The following is a 22,307-nucleotide window of genomic DNA, read 5'->3' as shown; positions in this document are numbered from 1 at the left end:
CCGCCCCCGCCCCTCCGTCTGTTTTTTTTTTTTTTCTTTTTCAAAGAAAAGGAACTGTCGTTCCTATTGACTGCTTTTTTTTTTTTTTCCTTGACTGAGGGTTATATATTCCTTTCTTTCACATCTAATAATCTAAAAAAATATTTTATGGAACATGTAAATACTTTACTTTAGAGGTTATAGATTATGTCATCTTCTGTTGATGAATGTTGGGTTTTTTTTGTTCAGTTGGCTGGCCAGCTTGGAATTGCATGGGCTTGATTTCCTCTTTGTTTGGTCAGATTTGTGGAAAGCCTTGAGCTTGACAGAACTTAACCTCTAAACTCTGTCTTACCCAATGTATTGCCAAATTTTGTGTTAAACTATGCTGGGGGCCTAGAGTAGATCTTTCTTTAGGGTGTGAGCTTTGATTTATAGCAAGGCCTAATTTTTAAAATGTATCTCACCTGGGTGCCGTGGGTATTACTGAGTGGTTAACAGGGGCTTCCATTCTCAACTGGATTTGAGTGCTTGTCATTTCCTAACACTGTGAACCTTTAGTATATCTATTTAGCTCAACCCCATAGCAGCTACTTTTGGATATGTCTCAGGGAGTTTTGTCCTCCATGTACGTAGTTTAGCCATTAGGGGGTCTGAACCTTACTCAAACTTACTGCCACCTTACCCGTCATAGCTGCCTCTTCTTCAGTGTTCTTTTCACAGATTGCATTGCTGCAGCTTCCTGGAATGCTAAGTACTACCTTCTCAGCTCAGCAGGATAGCCATTCTTTCCTTGGGCTGAAGCTTCCTATGCCATGGTTAGGAAATTGTATCCATAAAGAGAGCTCAGATGATGGTGGAATCCACCTTGTAAATTTCTCCTCTCAGAAATCACAGTCTTGCTAGAAATAGGTACTTTGTATCAGTTTGTTGTTATTTTCACTAGGACACTTAGGCTGGTATCAGATATACTTACTAATATCCTAATAATGATTGAATTCATGAAAAACATAGCTTGCAATTTTTTTGTATTGTCTGTTGAGCAAAGAAAGTTTGCTTAGTATTGATTGGTCTAAGAAGACCTAACTATGTGAATTCTCTAATACAGTAGAGTTAAGTATTATTTGGGAATTGATTCTACAGTCCTTTTAAGTTGTAAGTTGAGTATAGCCAAAGTATTTAAACCACCCATCAGATATGTATATGGCTTAGTACAGCCCCATATCATAATGTGCATATGTAAATTTATCATGTATATAATAATATAGCAGGATTAGATCAAATGTTTCACTCTTTGAAGCACTTGAGAAAATTTATGAGGATCCTAACTTGGTGGCTCTTTATGCTCATGGTCATCTTTCTTCTTAGAGACTAATTTTTAAAATAATGCAAATGCTGTTTCTTTATGGTTCTCGACTTTATTTTTAAAGCATTAAAGCCCTTTGGGTGCTTGGGTGGCTTAGTCAGTTAATTGACTCTTGATCTCAGCTCATGTCTTGATCTCAGGGCCATGAGTTCAAGTGGTGCCTTGCACTCCACAGTAGCATGGAAACTTAAAAAAACCCTTAATTATAAAATTAGGTCCTTTAGGACTGGGTGTAACTATACTTGTTTGAACACTTTACTTTCTAGTGATCAGAACATTATTAAAATGTATATATCCTTTTTTTTTTTTCCTTATGTGACTTAGCATTTTAGGGTTTGATTATGTTAGTACATTTGTTCATTGAATAGAATGGCAGTTGCATTCCTGGAAAACTACCGTTATTGTTACTGCTACACAAGTATAAATCAAAAATTTTTTAAATGTCTATTTGAGACAGAGAGCAGGGGGAGGGGGAGATGAGAGGGTGAGAAAATCTCAGGTAGACTGCTCACTAAGCATGGTCCTGACACAGAGTGTGAGGTCATTACCTGAATGGAAACCAAGAGTCAGATGCTTAATCAGCTAAGCCACCCATGTGCCCCTAAATCAGATTTCTATAAGTTACATGTTAACAATGATACTTTGCTGAAATTGAACATTGTTTGGGTAGGTGTGACAGGGTCAGACTGTGAAGTATCTTGAAAGTTATGTGGGAATTTAGAATCAGGAGCAGTTGTAGTTCTTATAACGTGGTGTGATCTAAATATGAATGAATATGGTTTAATTTGACACAGCCTAGCTCAGAGTTGGAGAGGGCAAAAATTGAGTTAACATACTCATTCATAATAAAGGTGAAATGAAATGTTGAGCCAAAGGGATATATTTTTTTCAACATTCATTAACAACTGATTATGTTCTAGGCTTTGTGAGAATGAAAAAGTGTCAAATTGGGAAGAGGTTTTATTTTTATTTTATTATTTTTTTTTATGGGAAAAGGTTTTAAAGAAATAGTTCATAGGGGCACATGGGTGGCTCAGTCACTTAAGCAGCTGCCTTTGGCTCAGGTCATGATTTTAGGGTTCTGGAATCAAGCCCCACATTAGGCTCTGTGCTTGGTAGAGAGTCTGCTTCTCCCTCTCCCTCTCCTCTTGTGCTCTCTCTCTCTCTCTCAAATAAATAAAATCTTAAAAAAAGAAAGAAAGAAAGAGAGAGAGAAAGAAACAGTTCAGAGTATCAGTGTGATAGAAATAGGAACATTAACAAGGAAAAACTGAAAGGGAATAATACTGGGATCACTTATTGGTGTTATGGTGTCTCTTCATGTAAAATGTCTTTAATCCTCTCTCTAAATCCTGGACATGGTAAGAAAGCCAGTGATAGAGATTTTAAGGTATTTAGTGTAGAAGAGAGAATTAAAGCTGGAAAAATTATTGAATTATTAAGGTATAGAAAAACAAGAGGGGAACAAAAGAGAAAAGAATGCCCATTAGTACTTATTAGGAGAAAAAATAGGTGTAGTTATATAAAAGCTTCACTTGAAGAAGTCAGGAAAATAAATGGTTTCTAGGATCATGACTCACAAAGGGACGTATTCTCAACTTTAATTTTTGCTTCTACGGGCTTCTTACTTTTTCTAAGGTCATGGTCATTCTTAAAAAAAAAAAAAATCTTAACTGTTCACCTACTTCTGCCACCCAGACTGCAGTTCATATTGATATAAATAGGAGGTGATATAGTTGCAGTACCAAGGGTTCTTTCCAGAAACTTGGCTGAAGAGAATCCTTATTCTTGACAATATGAATTGTAGATAAATGTATACTTTGGAAAGACATTATTAAAGTGTGTTAGTTTTTTATATATATTACAGACATGTTTCTCTATCTGTAATACATATCTGCATTTATTCCAAGTCCCTGTTTCGGAGAGTTTAAATCTTTAGAAAAGTTTCAAGAATAATATAATGAACACCAGTATATCTTTCACCTAGATTCAACAATTGTTAACATCTTAACCACATTTGCTTTTTTTCTCTTTATTTTATACTTTTATAGATATATGTAAAATACATGCCTTTTCCTGAACCATTTCAGAGTTAGTTATAGACATTACACCACTTCATCATTACATCTCTTATCCTGTATCTCCTAAAAACAAGTGCATTCTCCTGTGCAACCATAACTATCAAACACAGGAAGTTTAGCATTGATAGAATGCTATTATCTAATATACAGTCCATGTTTTGATTTCTCACAATTATCATAATTCCTTCAAAACATTTTTTTGATACCAACCATTGCTTTTAGAATTATATGTATTTTTACAGATTTTATTTATTTATTTGACAGAGAGAGAGATCACAAGTAGGCAGAGAGACAGGCAGAGAGAGGGGAGAAGCAGGCTCCCTGTTAAGCAGAGAACCCAATGCGGGGCTCGATCCCAGGACCCTGAGATCATGACCTGGGCTGAAGGCAGAGGTTTAACCCACTGAGCCACCTAGGTGCCCCTAGAATTATATTTTTTAATGTTCTTTTATTTAGATGAGTTCTTCAGCCTTTTTTTTTTTCCCCATGACATGGACATTTTTGAAGCATCCAGTTTAGTGATTGTGTAAAATTTCCCTTAGTTTAGGTTTGCCTGACATTTCCACATGATTAATTTCAGGTTAAATATTTTGGCAGGAACATTATTTGGGTGATGTTGTGCACTGTTCAGTACATTACCTCAGGAGACATAATGATGTCAGGTCTAGAATTGGTCATTTGGTTATCAAGATGTGTACCAGATTTATTCATTGTAAAGGTACCTTTTCCCCTTTGTAATTAATTAGTTATCTCTGGAGTGACAATTTGAAATTGCTCCCCAGCAGTCTCCACTCAATGTTTTAGCCTTTACTGATGATTTTTCCTGAATATATTACTACTATGGTGATTATATGATGGTAATTTTTTTTATTTGTTCTCTTTATGTTAATTACTTTGCATTCTTCTGTAAAAAAAAAAAGAACTCCATTTTATTTATTATTAATTAATTAAATTATTTATTTGTAGGGTCAGTATGGACTTTAGAATGGGTTCCTTTTCATTCCTGTCATTATTCTTTTTTAAAAAAATATTTATTTTAGAGCATGTGGGGGAGGGTTAGAGGAAGAGGGAGAGAGAGAACCTCAAGTAGACTCCCCACTGAGTGCAGGGCCCTGTGTAGGGCTTGATCCCATGACTCTGAGATCATGACCTGAGCCAAAACAAAGTGTTGGATGGTTAACCAACTGAGCCAGCCAGGTGCTACTTGAATTATTCATTTTGATGTTCAGAATGTCTCAAATATGGTCAGGCTAGAGCTTTCTCAAGATGACTTGTATACAACTGATATGTCCCTATTTGTTTAGCACTTTTCATACTTTGTGACACAACAAGACTGTCTACTTTCCCCTCTCTTTTTTCTTGGATGGCTACTTTTTATTGTAGATGTATGTATAAGCATATATATATTTCACTGTTTCAACCATTTTTAAGTGTACAGTTTTTGCTTGCTTTTTAAATATGGTCTTCCCTGCTTCTGTCCTTAATCTCTTCCCTTATTACTTTGTTATCTTGTATTATCTTTTCCACAAGTAAGGGACTCTGCTCTCAGGTCTTTGTCGTTAACTGTATGGCTAATGACATTCCTGTGTCTGTGGGTATCTAGCAATATATAACCAGTCAGATTTTCCAGCTATCTCTCTTGTTCCTAAGGTATCTCATTTTGTGTTATCTCCATTTAAAGAAATTAGAGGAACCTATCCCCAATTTGTCTCCTGTATTTTTAAATGTAGGTTGGGTACCTCAGGACTCTTTATCAACTTCTAACTTCCAACATGCAGTTTGTCACTAAGTCCTATCCATACTTTCCTATCCATTCCTACAGCCTTGCAATAGTTCTGGACTGCATCATCTTTCCATGTAGTTTATACTCTAGGTTCTTGGCTCTAGTTTATTCCCTTTCCAGCTTTCCTCTTGTCAGAGTAGTCTTTTGCTTCCTTTCTCCTTTCCTCCCAGCAAGTAAGGGACTTTATCACCAGAAGTCCAAGAAGCAGTTGTTGCTTTTAGGTGAGTCTTTATCTGAAACTTAAGAGTATGATTTTGCATCTCTCTGCTCCCTATCTTTGATGTGCTTTCTTCTGTGTTAACATTTCATTTTCAATCAGGCTTGCTCCATGTGCTTGCAATGATGGATACAGTTTCAGGCTTTTATTATTTTCAAAGTAAATGATCCCAAGGAAAAGAATGTAACCCCTCAAATTTCTAAGGTATAGATTTAGCCATTTTTATATTTTTCTTAATTCTAATTGGTGCTTCTTTACTCACCCCTCCAAAATAAAGTGCAAATTCCTTGGCAAATAGTAATTCATGATTTGGCTCTTTCATATATGTCTATCTTCATTATGCCACTGCTTTCAGACTTAAATTTTATACTCCATCATTACCACATTGCATGTTTTCTTCCCTCTGCCTGCAGTATCTTTTCAATATGGTTTGCTTGCCAAACTCCTTTTCATCCTTTAGATTGCAAATCTAGTTCAAATATTATCCCCTCAGGAAATAATTCTTTGATAGCATTTATTGTTCTCTATTCCAAATAAATCACTCTTCTCTTCTACTCTTGTACCTCATACATGCCTGTTTTTTACTCTCATACTGAAATGTAATTCATGCGTTTATAAGTATTTCTTATACATTTGATTATTAAGACTCTTTGACCCCTGTTAGAGCAAGACAAGTTATACATTTATTAAAAAATTAGATTTGAGTGTATATTTAGTTTTGGTAGATTAATTAATTCACGTGAGTCTTCCTGCTGAGAATAGCTAGGAAAGTTGATAAAAAAAAAAAAACTTTTGTGAGGGAAGAACTAATAATATAGTCAAGAATTGTGTGGTCAAAATCTGGAAGTAGGAAATCTAAATAACACAGGCATCAGTGTCTGCATTTCCTTAGAGGCATCTGTCAGTTCCAGAAAAAGCAACTGAGAGACAGAAAAGAGTTAAAAAAAAAATCACGGGGCAAGGGTGACAAAAATTGGAATTCATAACTAGAGGGAAGAGAACCTCCAGTAAACCTTCCAGGCTTTGGGAACTCGGAAGGGCTACATTTTAGGAAGTAGGGTAAACTGGAAAAGATCTGCTTTCAGTGGTCAGTTTCTAATAATTTTAATCTTTTATTGAGTTAACATTCTGATGCCTCTAGCCACTTAACTGAAACAAATCCTTTCTGGAGGAAAGTAGTATCCTAGGCCTCAAATTTTTAATAATAATGTCTGCCTCTCAAAAAATAGTCAGGCATATAAGAAGACAAGGTGATGTGATGGAAAAATAAAAAAGAAACAAGAAATGACCCATAGGGATGCAGATAACAGAGTTATCAAACATTTTAAGTTAGCTATTGTTAATATGATTTTAAAAAAAGAAAGTTGGAGAATTTCAGCAGAGAACTGTAATCTTAAAAAAAAAAAAATCAAATGGACATTCCAGAAATGAAAAGTGCAATAACTGAGCACAGGGAGTTGCCTTAACAGTAGATAAGTGTAGCTAAATGCAGAATTACTAAACTATAAGATAGGTCGAAAGACTCCAGAGTGAAGCATGAAGCATAAAAAGGTAGATAATACAGAAATTAGTATAAGGCATAGGATATCCAGTCAAAAGGTCTAACATATACTTGCATTATCAGAAGAGAGAGGAGAGAACAAGGCAGAAGTAATATTTGTAGAGACTATGGGTGGCATTTTACCAAAACTGCTGAGGGGTAATTTAAGAAGTCCTAAGAACTCCACAAAGTATAAATTCAAGGAAAACCATATCAAGGCCATCATTGTAAAAGTGCTGAAAACAGTAAGAGCCAGAGGAAAAAAACAGATTACTTTAGAAGCTACATTTAAAAAATTTTTTAAATTTATTTATTTATTTTAGAGAGGGGGAGAGAGAGAGAGAGAGAGTGTATGCACAAGCGTGGAAGGGCAGGGGAAGAGGAAGATAATCTCAAGCAGATTTTGCACTGAGTGCAGAGCCTGACATGGCTTAATCCCACGACCCTGAGATCATGACCTGAGCTGAAACCAGAGTCAGACATTTAACCAACTGAGGCACCCAGGCACCCCAAAGATACAGTTTTTTGTTTTTTGTTTTTGTTTTTAAATAAGCCTTACAGCTAATTTCTCAGCAGAAATAATGGAATCCAGGAGACAGTGCAATGATATAATCGCAGTACTGGAAGGGAATTAGTGTTCAGGAATAAAGTAAATAAATCATTGAACATATACTTAAAATAGGCAAATTTTATGGTATATGAGTTATATCTCAATGAATTTGTTTAAAAATGAAGGTAAAATTATTTCAGCCATGTGAAAACTGAGAAAGTTTGTTTTCAGAAGATCAGCTTTAAAGAAAATATTAAAAGGACTATTTTAGGCATAGGAGATACAGTCAAAAGATTTTGAAAGTGATTTCAAAATGATTCCATAAGGAAGCTTGAAGATATAGAAAAGAATGAAGAACAATGTAAAGGATAAACGTGTTTGTAGATTTGAATAAATTATTGACAATAAACATAACAAAGCTGATGTAACTCTATTGATAGTGGATTTTTTAAAGCAAAAAGAATTATTCAAGATAAAAAGGGACACTTCATAAGTATAAAAGGTTTAGTTGCCACAGAAAATATAATACTTCTAAAAGTGTATGCATCTAATAATGTGGCATCAAAATACGTAAGATGAAAATTGGCAGGTACAAAAAAATCAAATTTATAAACATAATGGGAGACTTTGAAACAACTTTCTTATTAAGAAAGGTGCAAGATCTAGCATGAAGATAAAAAAAATCAGAATATAGAAAATGCAAATAATACAGTTAAGAAACTGTTTAACTGATGAAATACTGCATCAACATCTGCAGAATACACATTTTTTTCAAATGCACATTGACCCTTATCTCCTACCATATGCAAAGAATCAATTCTACATATATTGTGATTCTAAATGTGAAAGGCAAAATAATATTCTAGAAGATGAGATACTATATGATATTTGAGTCGGGAAAGCTGTGTGTATGTGTGTGTGTGTGTGTGTGTGTGTGTGTTGCTTTTTGCTTTTATTCCCTTGTGCTGCTCAAACTTTTAAATAGAGAATATGTTAATTTCATAATCAGATAAAAAATTATAAAGAGAATTATAAAAATTATATATAGCATTTGTAGAAAGGGGAAAGATTTCCTTTTTAAAAATTTTAATTTATTTAGAAATTTTTATTTAAATTCTAGTTAGTTACATGCAATGCAATATTGGTTTCAGGAGAATTCAGTGATTCATCACTTACATATAATACCCAGTGCTCATCAAAGTGCCTTCCTTTTTTTTTTTTTTTTCAATTTATTTATTTTCAGAAAAACATTATTCATTATTTTTTCACCACACCCAGTGCTCCATGCAAGCCGTGCCCTCTATAATACCCACCACCTGGTACCCCAACCTTCCACCCCCCTGCCACTTCAAACCCCTCAGATTGTTTCTCAGAGTCCATAGTCTCTCATGATTCACCTCCCCTTCCAATTTACCCAAATTCCCTACTCCTCTCTAACGCCCCTTGTCCTCCATGCTATTTGTTATGCTCCACAAATAAGTGAAACCATATGATAATTGACTCTCTCTGCTTGACTTATTTCACTCAGCATAATCTCTTCCAGTCCCGTCCATGTTGCTACAAAAGTTGGGTATTCATCCTTTCTGATGGAGGCATAATACTCCATAGTGTATATGGACCACATCTTCCTTATCCATTCATCCGTTGAAGGGCATCTTGCACTCCTTGGTATTTACCCCAAAGATACAGATGTCGTGAAAAGAAGGGCCATCTCTACCCCAATGTTTATAGCAGCAATGGCCACAGTCGCCAAACTATGGAAAGTGCCTTCCTTAATACACATCACTCATCCAGCCCACCCCCAATCACCTCCCTCCCTCAACCGTCAGTTTGTTCACTATCATTAGGAGTCTCTGGTGGTTTGTTTCCCTCTTCTTCTTCTTCTTTTTCTTTTTTTTTCTCCTTTTTTCCTCCTTCCCCTATGTTCATCTGTTTTGTTTCTTAAATTCTGCATATGAGTGAAAGTATATGATATTTGTCTTTCTCTGACTTATTTCGCTTAGCATTCTACACTCCAGCTCCATCCATCTTATTGCAAATAGCAAGATTTCATTCTTTTTTTTTTATGGCTGAGTAGTAGTCCATTGTATGTATATTTACCACCTTTTCTTTATGCATTCATCACTTGATGAATGTTTGGGCTTTTTCCATAGTTTGGCTATTGTTGATAATGCTGCTGTAAACATCGGGTTGCATGTACGCCTTCAAATCTGTATTTTTGTATCCTTTGGGTAAATACCCAGGGGAATTTCTGGATCATAGGGTAGTTCCAGGTTTAACTTTTTGAGGAACCTCCATACTGTTTTCCAGAGTTGCACCAGTTTCATTCCCAGCAACAGTAGAAGAGGAGTCCAAAAGGGGAAAGGTTTCTTAAGAAGGAAATTACAGAATGAAGGAAATGACTTATAAAATGCACTACATTAAAAATTTTCTTCACCAAAAGACACCATGAAAGAGTGAAAAGGCAAATTCCTTCTTTCACAGAGTGGAGGAAGACATTTTCAACATTTTATAAAGAGGTCTCATAAATCATTAAGAGAAAGAAATCTGCAGAAAAATGAGTAATAAAATTGGGGGCATCTGGGTGGCTCCTGGTCCTGAGGAGTGCAGGGTCCTGGGATGGAGCCCTGCGCTGGGCTCCCTGCTCAGTGGAGAGCTTTTTTCTCCTTCTCCCTGCCTGCCCCCATTTGTGGTGTCTCTATATCTTTCTCTCAAATAAATAAAATCTTTAAAAAAAATGAGTAATAGAATTGAATAGTCCAAATAAAATATATTAAATTTTCTTAGCAGTATTAAGTAATCAGAAAGATGCAAATTAAAACCATAATGTGATTACACATAGATCTACCAGAGAGGCTATATATTTAAAGTTTTGAATATTTTGAGATATTGAGTTCCAGGATGTTGGAAATATGGTACAGAGAGGTCCAGTGTATGCTTCACCTGGTTCCCTCCAAAGTTTATATCTTACATAATTGAAGCACAATATTAAAACCAGGATATTGACATTTCTTATCACAAATGTGTGTGTATAATCTTTTTTTAAAGATTTTATTATTCAAGAGAGAGAATGAGAGAGATCACAGCAGGGAGGAGAAGGAGAAGCAGGCTGCCTTCTACCAAGCAGAGAGCCTGATGCGGGCTTGATTCCAGGACTCTGGGATCATGACCTGAGCCTAAGGCAGATGCTTAACTGAGCCACCCAAGTGCCTCATCTGTGTCTAGTTTTATGTCACTTTATCACATGTGTAGATGTATGTAATTACCATCACAGTCAAGACACTGAACTATTTTATCACCACATGGATCTCCCTTGAGCTGTAAGACTCATATTCATGGGTCTCTCCTTCATTGTTCCTAACCTCTGGTCACCACTAATCTGTTCTCCATCCCTATAATTTTGTCATTTTTTAATGTTCTATAAATAGAATCATAGAGCATGTGATCTTTTGAGATTGATGTATTTTTTATAAGATTTTATTTATTTTTAAATTTTATTTTATTTTTTCAGTGTTCCAGGATTCATTGTTTATGCATCACACCCAGTGCTCCATGTAATACATGCCCTCCTTAATACCCACCACCAGGCCCACCGAACCCCCAACCCCTCTTTTCCAAAACTCTCAGTTTGTTTCTCAGAGTCCACAGTCTCTAATGCTGCATCTCCCCCACCAATTTACCCCAATTCACTTTTCCTTTCCTTCTCCTAATGTTCTCAGTGTTATTCTTTATGCTCCACAAGTAAGTGAAACCATATGATAATTGACTTTCTCTGCTTGACTTACTTCACTCAGCATAATCTTCTCCAATCCTGTCCATGTTGAGAGAGAGAGGAGAGAGTGCAAGCAGGGGGAGGGGCAGAGGGAGAAGCAGACTCCCCGCCGAGCAGGGAGCCTGATGCTGGACTCCATCATAGTACCCTGGGATCATGACCTGAGCTGAAGCAGACTCTCAACTGAGCCACCCAGGCACCCTGGGATTGATGTTTTTTAATCATAATGCCCTTGAGGTCCATCAGGTTGTTGTGTATGTATATTCATAGTTTGGTCCTTTTTAGAATGACTACGTAGTTTTTAAACTGACAATACCAAATGTTGGTGAGGATGTAGAGCAATATATACTGCTAGTGGGAACAGAAATAGGTACAACCACTGTGAAAACATTATTTGGCATTTTGTGTGAAAATTGAAGCATATCACCCTTTTCAACAATTCCAATTCTAGTAAACATTCAATAAAATGTTGTTCTTTGGGGTGCCTGGGTACCTCAGTCAGTTGAGCATCCTATCTCTTGGTTTTAGCTCAGGTCATGATCTCTGGGTCATGAGATCAAGTCCCACATCAGCACCAGAGTCTGCCTGAAATTCTCCCTCTCCCTTCCCCCTCCCTGCTCTCTCTAAAATATATAGAATCTTTAAAAAAATGTATATCTCTGTTGGCAAGAGAAGTGTTTTATAAAAATATATTTATAGCAACATTATTTGTGATTGCTATAATCTGGAAAGGAATTGAATGCTTACCAACATGGATTTTTTAAAATTACGGTGTGATCATACAATAGAATACCATAGAGCAGGGATGAGGAAATTTTTTGTGTGAAGAGCTACATAGTAAATATTTTAGTCTTTATAGGTGATACATTGTGCCAACTACTCTGAGTTGTAGCAATGAAGCCAGACATGAAGTTAAGCAAATGGGTGTGGAGGTGGTCCAGTGTAACTATTTACAAAAACCTGTTTGGCCTTTGGGGGCTGTAGTTTGGGGACCTCTGCTGTAGTGTTACAAACTATCAATGAATCTCATAAAGATAATTTTGCATATAAGAAACCATACATTATGATTATATTTTTATCAAGTTCAAAACTGGGCAAAATACCTATAGTATTAAAGTCAGCTAATTGATTGTCTTTAGGAAGAGGAAGTGGGTAGTGACGGGAAGGAACATGAAAGTTACTTCTAGGGTGCGGTGATGTCTTTACCTGAATGGTGGTAACACAGATCTGTTCACTTTTGATTACTCATTAAGATGTATACTTATGATTTATGCACTTCTCTAGTGTGTATATGCATATATGTGTGTGATGTCTTAATGAATTAATTTAAAAAGTGAAAACAGAAACATATTACTTTTGTTCCCATCAGGTTAGAAATATATTTATTTCTGACATATGATAATCATAGTAGTAAGTTTTTTTTTTTAGTAGGAATTGGTAATAACAAGATAAGGGACAGTGATGAGTAATGACTCTGAATTAGCTTAAAGAGCTTATTGAAGAGTTTTGGGAGAGCAGGATTGGTATAGGACAAACCAAAATAATCATTTTTTTTGAAAGATTTTATTTATTTATTTGACACAGAGAGAGAGATAGGAAGCACAAGCAGGGGAAGAGGCAGGCAGAGGGAGAGGGAGAAGCAGACTCCCCGCTGAGCAGAGAGTCCCATGTGGAACTTGATCCCAGCACCCCAGGATCATGACCTGAGACTAAGGCAGATCCTAACTGACTGAGTCACCCAGGCGCCCCTGAAGTAATCACTTAATGTATTCTCATGAAAACATGATAGATTCTAGTTTAAAAGGCTTGCAGGATCTAATGAATGGTGTGAGCTAAGCTAACAACTGTTCATGTTTGAAGGCAGAAGGGAAAGATTGTTTGGTTAGCTGTTAAGAGCAAGGTACTGTGACTGTTTTGTGAGGATGATATTTAGTTTGTCCATCTGACAGTTTTGTTATTATTATTTTTTTTTACCTGCTAAGACCCTCTCTGGATGTTGTTCTCTAATGGGTCATGGACCCATTCACACTGAGTGATGTAGGTGTGATACAGGGTTTATTGGCAGAAACGTAACAAAAAGTAGTAGAGTGCAGGGAATCTCTCAAACTCCCTTTTTCTTTCACAGCTTAGGACAGGCATGAATGGTCCTCATGCACCATGGCCAAATGACGTTGCATTAAAGACTGGCCTCTCTAATCCTCTCTAATATGTAGGTCAGGGCAGAGAACATCTAAGTGACTATGTAACAGTCGTTAGAAAGGGGAAGCTTCAGCAGCCCAAGAGGCAGGGATGGCCTGTTCTTCCTTCAAGCTCAAAACACTCAGACCCACACTAAGCCTTCTTGCTGCTAACCTTATAAATGGGGGTTAGAAATGAACCTCCAGGGCCATCTAGATTTATTTTTCATCACATGTTTCCTATTACTAGAAAATGAAGTGAAAACTTCTTTGCCTGGTATAAAGGTCTTCTCATAGCTTTCTCACATTTCCATATCAGGCCTTTTTGCCACTGATTCTATATAGATTTTCTCATTAACTGAATTATTTTCTAATAAATGATTGTTTATTCTAAGCTTCTCATCTGAATTTCTCATTCTTGTCCCATCTCTTCTGTAATGCCTCCCTGATGATCTCAATTCTTATACCAAATATTACCATTTTTCATATGCTGCCTAAATATTGCTAATTTTGTGTACCTTTCTTTTTTTCCATCTAACTTGTAAATTCCTTAAGTGTAGGGAACATACATTATTAGATTACTTTGTAACCTCTATAATACACTAGTGAACTTGTGTGTAAATGCTCAACAAATAATGATTTAGAATGTGTGCTCTTATAATGTATTTTAATTATATAATATTCATAATATTTGGGGGGTTCTCTGTGCCTCTTTTAGATACTAAACATTAATCGTTAATAAGTATAATGCTAGATTCTTTATTAGGACATTTTTTTCTGTTATAGTTGAACTCAGTTTTTGAGATTGGTAACAATTATTGTTTGTTGGTCACTCTCCTAGCCAGTTGAGTAATTAGATTCCTCCATTCTACTTCAGCAAGAAGTTGAGAACTTTAAGAAGCTAAATCTTATTAGCAAAGAGCAGTTCGAAAACCTAACACCTGAACTTCCTTTTGAGCCAAACCAAGAAGCTCGTGTAGCACCTTCACAGTCCAGGCAAGGTATGTAAATCTGCTTTTGTGTGTAATAGTTTCTGAATAGTATTAAAGCACTTCTAAATTGTTTTCAAAGTTTGCTGCTTTTCTATCTGTGGAAAACGTTTAGGTATCTGGTAAAAGACTAGAATTTTAAAACTCAACTGTTACTTATCCTTTGGCAGACAGTACAGACTGTAAATTTGGTAAGTCAGCCTTACAGTATAATCCCACCTTAACTTCTGTTGAACAGGCAGGTGATCACATAGGTGATGTAGGAGTCATCTGTTGTAACACCACATCATGCTCAAACCCAGATGCTTACTGAAAAGCAAACAGGATTGGTTGGTTCTTTATGTGTCTCATTTGATTTTGAGGTTGCTAGAAATGTTTCTCTTTTTGAAATAAAATTTTTCACTGACTTGCTGATTCCTAAAATATACAACTAACACCATTCTTTTTTTTTTTTTAAAGATTTTATTTATTTATTTGACAGAGAGAAATCACAAGTAGACAGAGAGGCAGGCAGAGAGAGAGAGAGGGAAGCAGGCTCCCTGCTGAGCAGAGAGCCCGATGCGGGACTCCATCCCAGGACTCTGAGATCATGACCTGAGCCGAAGGCAGCGGCTTAACCCACTGAGCCACCCAGGCGCCCTAACATCATTCTTTTGTCCTAAGGCCTTAGCTTAGTGTGAACATATAAATACATTTGGGAGATACATAAATTGAATCCGACATTTTCAGGCAAGTGTAAGTGGTTTTGTTATAGTTTTTCATGAAGGCAGGTTAAAGAAAAACTTTTAATTTGGAAAGCTTCAAGTATATGCCAAAATAAAACAAATTGTGTAATATAATGAAACCCCCATGTACCCTTTTGCTACTAATTTCATAGCCAATTTTGTTTCATCTTAGCTCCACTCATTGTCTTTACTCCCACTAGATAATTTTGAAGCAAACTTCTGATTATTATTAATATTTTTTCATTCCTACATATTTATGTATGTGTCCTTAAAAATAACTCTTTTAAACAATAAATAATATATGTCATTATCACAGCTAAAATTAATATTAATTTCTTAATATCAAATATCTAGTTCGTACTTACGTTTCCTCAATTATCACTTAAAAAAATTGGGATCCATATGAATTTGAACATTCCAAGATTGATGTCTTGTTTAATCTATAGGTTCAAAATAATTTTTTTCCTTGCAACTTACTGTTGAAGGAACTGGGTTGTCCTGTAGAATTTCTCACATTCTGGGTTTTGCTGATTGCATCACCTCAGTTTCATTCAGTCTGTTTTCTGGTCCTGAATTTTTTGTAACTATTATTTTGATATAGAGGCTTCATCAGATAGAGGCTTAAATTTTTGTGAGAATATGTCATAAGTAATTATTGAATATTTCTACCAAGAGGCACATAATGCTCAATTGTCTGTCTCATTGTGGCCTTAATAGCCATTGATAATCATTGCTTGGAGCTTTTATGTCGCAAGGGGCTGCAAAGTGGTGATAATTATGTTTTTATCATTGCTTCTTAAATTTAGTAAATACTTCCATAAAGAGAAATTCCCCCTAATTGGCTATTTGTTTACCCTCAGATAGAGTTCTTACAGAAAAGAGAATAAGTGCTCATTTTTTTCTCTTTGGTCACTAGTTTTCAAAGTAATGAGCTGGTTCCCTAACATCTTTCATTGATGACCAATGACATTTAATTTTTGTGTTCGTTTTAAATTATCCTTATGGTTTCATAAATGTATTAGATGTGTTTCACTGTATTATAGTTAATTTTTAAAAAGATTTTATTTGAGAGAAAGGGAGAGAGCACAAGCAGGGGTGGAAGAAGAACAAAGGAAGAGAGAGAAGCAGACTCCTCATTGAGCAGGGAACCAACATGGGACTTGATTCCGGAATCCCTAGATAATAACTTGAGCTGCGGGCAGATGCTTTACCGACTGAGCCACCCAGGTGCCCCTGTTGTAGTTATTGATCCTTTCGCCATTCATCAGTTACTGGCTTTTAGCTCCAAGTCCATCTTGCATTGCTTTCTTCTGTGATAGGTGGAATTGGGCTGTTTAACTGTTTTGTTTGCTAGCAGGCATGATAAATGTTTTGTCAGTGCTTGAGTTGCTACTGAGTTGTTTATTGTTTCTGGGTTTTTTTTGATTTAAAGAGTTTAGAGATTTTCTTTTTTTTTAAAGATTTTATTTATTTATTTGACAGAGAGAGATTACAAGTAGGCAGAGAGGCAGGCAGAGAGAGAGAGGAGGAAGCAGGCTCCCTGCTGAGCAGAAAGCCCGATGCGGGACTCGATCCCAGGACCCTGAGATCATGACCTGAGCCGAAGGCAGCGGCTTAACCCACTGAGCCACCCAGGCGCCCCGAGATTTTCTTTTTAAAGAAAAATACACTAGGGGAGCCTAGGTGGCTCAGTTGGTTGAGCGTCTGACTTTTGCTTGGGTTGTGATTCCGGGGTACGAGGATCAAGCCCCATCTCCCTTTTACCCCTGTTCATGCTCTCTCTTGCTATCTCTCTTTCTCTCTCAAGTAAATAAGTAAAAATCTTAAAAAAAAAAAAAAAAAAGAGGAAAGTACATTATAAACTCATGTTGATATTTTCTGTTCAACTTTAGGATTAAAGGTTTTAATTTTAATTTGTTTGATTTTTGTATTTGTACTGCTTTTTACTTACATGAAAAGAAAATCTTTGTTCCTAACCACAGTAGCAGGATTATTTACATATTTATCCTTTGATAAAATAGTTTTAGAATAGTAACATTAAATACTACTATTACTATGAATACTGAAAGGTTACTTCTTTTAAATCTCTTTAAACTTTTATTTTTTTATTTGAGAGAGAGTGAGCAGAGGGCACAAGCTTGGGGTAGGGGCAGAGGGAGAGGAAGAAGCAGACTTCCTGCCAAAAAAATTTTTTTTAACTATTCTTAGAGTATTCCACTAAGTATGTTCAGGCTAATTATAAGATTTTTTTTTTGCCTTGTTTAATCTGAGTACATTAAAATTGATCATTTATGCTCCTCGGTACATTGTGGAGAGAATGGAAGTCCCAAATTAGGAGATGAATTTTATAGTGATAAAAGTAATAAAAAATTGGTATAATAAAAATCTTAAATTGTAAAAATCAACATAAAAAGGTAATATCAACAGAAAAAGTAGTAAATGAAACATTAAGTAGAAATTCATACAGAGAAAAACTGAATGGCCAGTAAATTTGCAAAGATGCTCTCATCTTTACTTTGTTGCATTTGCCAATTGAAATCACAGTGACATATCCTATTATAACCCAACAGTTTCACTTTAAGAGATATTCTTGTAAATGTTTACCAAAAGACCACTTACAGTAACATTGTTCATAATAGAAAAAAACAAGTGAAAATTTTAAAATGCCCATTTATAGTACACTATATTGTAAAATGTGCTATAGTCATGTAAAAGGGAAATACACAGTAGTGGAAATGAAAGAATTAAAGCTACATGTGAAAAAATGGGTTAATCTTAAAAATAGAAGATGTATAAAATAAGCTAGACACAAAGGAGTTCACTCAATTTAATATCATATAAAACATAAAATTCATGGTACATGCATAGCACATGGGAACCATGAACAACAAGGGGAATTGTTAATACAAAATTTTAATATGATTATTTACTCCTGAGAGAAGGGGAGAATCCCATTCAGAAGGTCTGCATATAGGCTTGCCTGCATCTGGAATTTATGTGTTTTTCTAATTGGTGGGTATGTGGTATCAACTCCATGTTTGCCTTCCTAGGTAAAGTAAGGTCTTTAGGTTAAATCTCATTATTTGCACCAGGGATTTTTTTTTTAATAAAGTGCTCTTGAAAGCTTGAATTTCTTCCGTACTTAATTTCTTGTTCTCAGTTCCAGTCTTCTCTATTTTTAAATTTAGATACACATTTATTAATCTTTATTAGTGTACTACAACTTCCAATTTTAAAAAATAGGAACAAAAAATTAGCAAAAATTAAGAAGATAGAGTCAATCCAATATTTCTATGATAAAAAAATGTTGAATACATCCATTCCTGATTAAAATGCTTCACAGTATAGGGATAGAGGGAATATTCCTCAACTTAATAAAATCTATCTATGAAAAACCCACAGGAATATCATTCTCAGTGAGGAAAAGCTGACAGCTATCCCTTTGAGATCAGAAACATGACAAGAATGCCCACTCTTGCCACTGTTGTTCAACATAGTACTAGAAGTCCTAGCAATAGCAATCAGACAATAAAAAGAAATAAAAGGTGTTCACATTGGCAAAGAAGAAGTCAAACTCACTCTCTCCACAGATTACATGATACTTTATATGGAAAACCCCAAAGACTCCACCCCTAAACTACTAGAACTCATATAACAATTCAGTAATGTGGCAGACTACAAAATCAATGTATAAAAATCATAAAAATGCTTTCTTATACACTAACAATGAAAATATAGAAAGGGAAATTAGAGAATCAGTTCCATTTACTATAGCACCAAGAACCATGAGGTACCTGGGAATAAACCTACCAAAGAGGTAAAGGATCTGTACTCAAGGAACCACAGAAAACTCATGAAAGAAACTAAAGAAGACACAAAAAGATGGAAAAGCATTCCATGCTCATGGATTAGAAGAATAAACATTGTCAAAATGTCTATACTGCCTAGAGCCATCTATACTTTCAGTGCCATCCCAATCAAAATTTCACTGGCATTTTTCAAAGCGCTGAAACAAACAATCCTAAATTTGTATGGAACCAGAAGAGACCCCGAATTGCTAAGGAAATGTTGAAAAGGAAACACAAAACTGGGAGCACCACATTGCCTGATTTCAAGCTTTACTAGAAAGCTGTGATTACCAAGACAACATGGTACTGGCACAAAAACAGACACATAGACCAGTGGAACAGAGTAGAGAGCCCAGATATGGACCTGCAACTCTGTGGTCAAATAATCTTTGACAAAGCAGGAAAAAATATACAGTGGAAAAAAGACGGTTTCTTCAATAAATGGTGCTGGGAAAATAGGACAGCTATGTGTAGAAGAATGAAGCTTGACCATTCTTTTACACCATACACAAAGATAAACTTGAAATGGATAAAAGATTTCAGTGTGAGGCACGAATCTATCAAAAATCCTAGAGGAGAACATAGGCAGTAACCTCTTCAACATTGGCCACAGCAACCTCTTTTAAGACATGTCTCCAAAGGCAAAGGAAACAAAAGCAAAAATGAACTTTTGGGACTTCGTCAAGATCAAAAGCTTCTGCACAGCAAAGGAAATCGTCAACAAAACAAAGAGGCAACCCATGGAATGGGAGAAGATATTCGCAGATGACAGTACAGACAAAGGGCTGATATCCAAGAACTATAAAGAATTCTTCCAACTCAACACACACAAAACAGATAATCACATCAAAAAATGGAAAGAAGACATGAACAGACACTTCTCCAAAGAAGACATACAAATGGCTAACAGACACATGGAAAAATGTTCATCATCATTAGTCATCAGGGAGATTCAAATCAAAACCACATCGAGGTACCAGTTAGAATGGCCAAAATTAATAAGACAGAAAACAACAGTGTTGGTTGGAGAGGATGTGGAGAAAGGGGAACCCTCTTACACTATTGGTGAGAATGCAAGTTGGTGCAGCCACTTTGGAAAACAGTGTGGAGATTCCTTAAGAAATTAAAAATAGAGCTACCCTATGACCCTGCAATTGCACTACGGGGTATTTACCCCAAAGATACACATACAGTGAGAAGAAGACCATCTTTACCTCAATGTTCATAGCAGCAATGGCCATAGTCACCAAAGTGTGAAGAGCCAAGATGCCCTTCAACAGATGGATGGATAAAGAAGATATGGTCCATATATATAATGGAATATTATGTCTCCATCAGAAAGGATGAATACCCACTTTTTTATCAACGTGGACAGGAGGAGATTATGCTGAGTAAAATAAGTCAAGCAGAGGAGTCAAGTATCATATGGTTTCACTTACTTGTGGAGCATAAGGAATAACATGGAGACATTGGGAGAAGGTGAGGAGAAGGGTGTTGGGAGAAATCCCAGGAGGAGACGAACCATGAGAGACTGAGGACTCTAGAAACAAACTGAGGGTTTTGGAGGGGAAGGGGATGAGGGTTGGGTGAGCCTGGTTGTGGATATTAAGGAGGGCATGTATTGCATGGAGCACTAGGTGTGATGCATAAACAATGAATCTTGGAACACTGAAAAAATAAAGTCGAAAAAAATGTTGCATAGATTAACTTTCAGTTTGAAAAACAATTATGGGTGATTTAAAGAAAAATCAGCTCTCTGCTGAATAAAGTATACCAAAAGATTGACAGGTGAAAAGTAAGGGGGGGAAGGGTGCCTGGGTGGCTTAGTTGTTTGAGTGTGGACTCTCGATTTTGGCTCAGGTCTCATGACCTCAGTGTTATGCTTCCTGCTGAACAGGACTCTGGGATTATGACCTGAGTTGAAAGCAAACACTTAACAACTGAGCCATCCAGGTGCCCTTCTTTTTATTTTTTAACTTATTTTATGTTTTTAATTTTTTTTAACATTTTATATATTTATTTAACAAGAGCATGTTTTGAGAGAGAGAACAAGCAGGGGGAGCAGTAGACAGAGGGAGAGGGAGAAGTAGGCTCCCTGCTGAGCAAGGAGCTCAATCTGGGGCTTAATCCCAGGACCCTGAGATCATGCCCAAAGGCAGAGGCTTAACCAACTGAACCACCCACGTGCCCCTGTTTTTAATTTTTTATTGAAGTATATAGTCAATTATTTTCTTATTTAACTTTGAGACTTCTCTATTCTTGATACAAGTTTGGGTGCACATATATTGTTAGCCATATCTGTATTTTATGGTTTGGTGCTATTGTAAATGGTGCTTTAAAATCTTTAGTTTCCAATTGTTTATTGCTATTATATAGAAATATGATTGATTTTCCTATATTATCCTTTGTGATGTTAATTTTATGTGTCAACTGGATCAGAAGTTTCCCAAATATTTGGTTAAACAATATTTCTGGGTTTATCACTGAGGCTGTTTCTGGATGAAATTAGTATTTTAATTGGCTTAGTTAAGTAGATTTCCTTCCCCAATGTGGGTAGGAGTCATCCAACCCATTAAGGGCCTGAATAGAACATTTTAAGAGCTGAACAAAAATTGGTTGGAAGAGGGTGGTACCAGAGCAGAAGTAGTCAGGAGCACTTCATGGACAGGAATTAAGGGAAAGACTTTTATGGAGAAATGGTGAAGACAAAGTAAGGAAATTATACACTGGCTATAGCTTATAGCCTAGTTCGCTGTTTGTGATTGGTTTTCCTTATGTTTCAATTTCATAACCTTGGGTATTTACAGTCTCAGATTTTGGTTTGCTTACATAAACCAACATGGCATTAGGCCACCTGCGTCCAGTGGCTTCATTGTTTAATTAATTTACAATGTTTTTGTTGTGTGGCTTTCAGGGAAGACCCCTGAATATCTGAATGGAAGTTTCCAACGTTTCCAACCAGGGGGTAACTGACCAATAGTGGTCTTAAATGACTTTTTGTTAACTCTCATCAGATTTTGAAATATTAGTCTGTATGTTATAAAAAACTTCAATATTTATGAAAACTGAATGCAAGTTTGAGGAAAAATTGTGCTTTGTGTAGTTTGCAGGCTATTGCAGGCATAAATCTGTATTGGGCTGGTAAGGAATATTTTCTTCCTACTTTACTACATGTGTGATATTATCATTCCACATTGAAAGTAGGAATAATCAAGATTTATGAAGGCTTTGGCAAGGAACTCAGCCTTGCTAACTGTAGGAATAATAAAATAAAATATTA

The 22,307-nt window shown here is 36.0% G+C and overlaps 1 protein-coding gene across 6 annotated transcripts in view; it reads left to right on the top strand.

Moving 5' to 3' along the window:
- LARP1B (La ribonucleoprotein 1B) overlaps nt 1-22,307 on the top strand; it is a 136,287-nt gene that overhangs the window by 74,316 nt on the left and 39,664 nt on the right. For all 6 annotated transcript variants that reach the window (XM_044223997.1, XM_044223996.1, XM_044223995.1 and 3 more), the window contains one exon: nt 14,343-14,466. In XM_044223997.1, coding sequence (XP_044079932.1) covers nt 14,343-14,466 — 124 coding nt within the window. The remainder of the gene's footprint in view (nt 1-14,342; nt 14,467-22,307) is intronic.

Source organism: Neovison vison, chromosome 11, assembly GCF_020171115.1.
Source record: "Neovison vison isolate M4711 chromosome 11, ASM_NN_V1, whole genome shotgun sequence".
Taxonomy (NCBI): Eukaryota; Metazoa; Chordata; class Mammalia; order Carnivora; family Mustelidae; genus Neogale; species Neogale vison.
The sequence above is the reverse complement of the archived record's forward strand: the minus strand, read 5'-3'. Positions and strand labels throughout refer to the sequence as shown.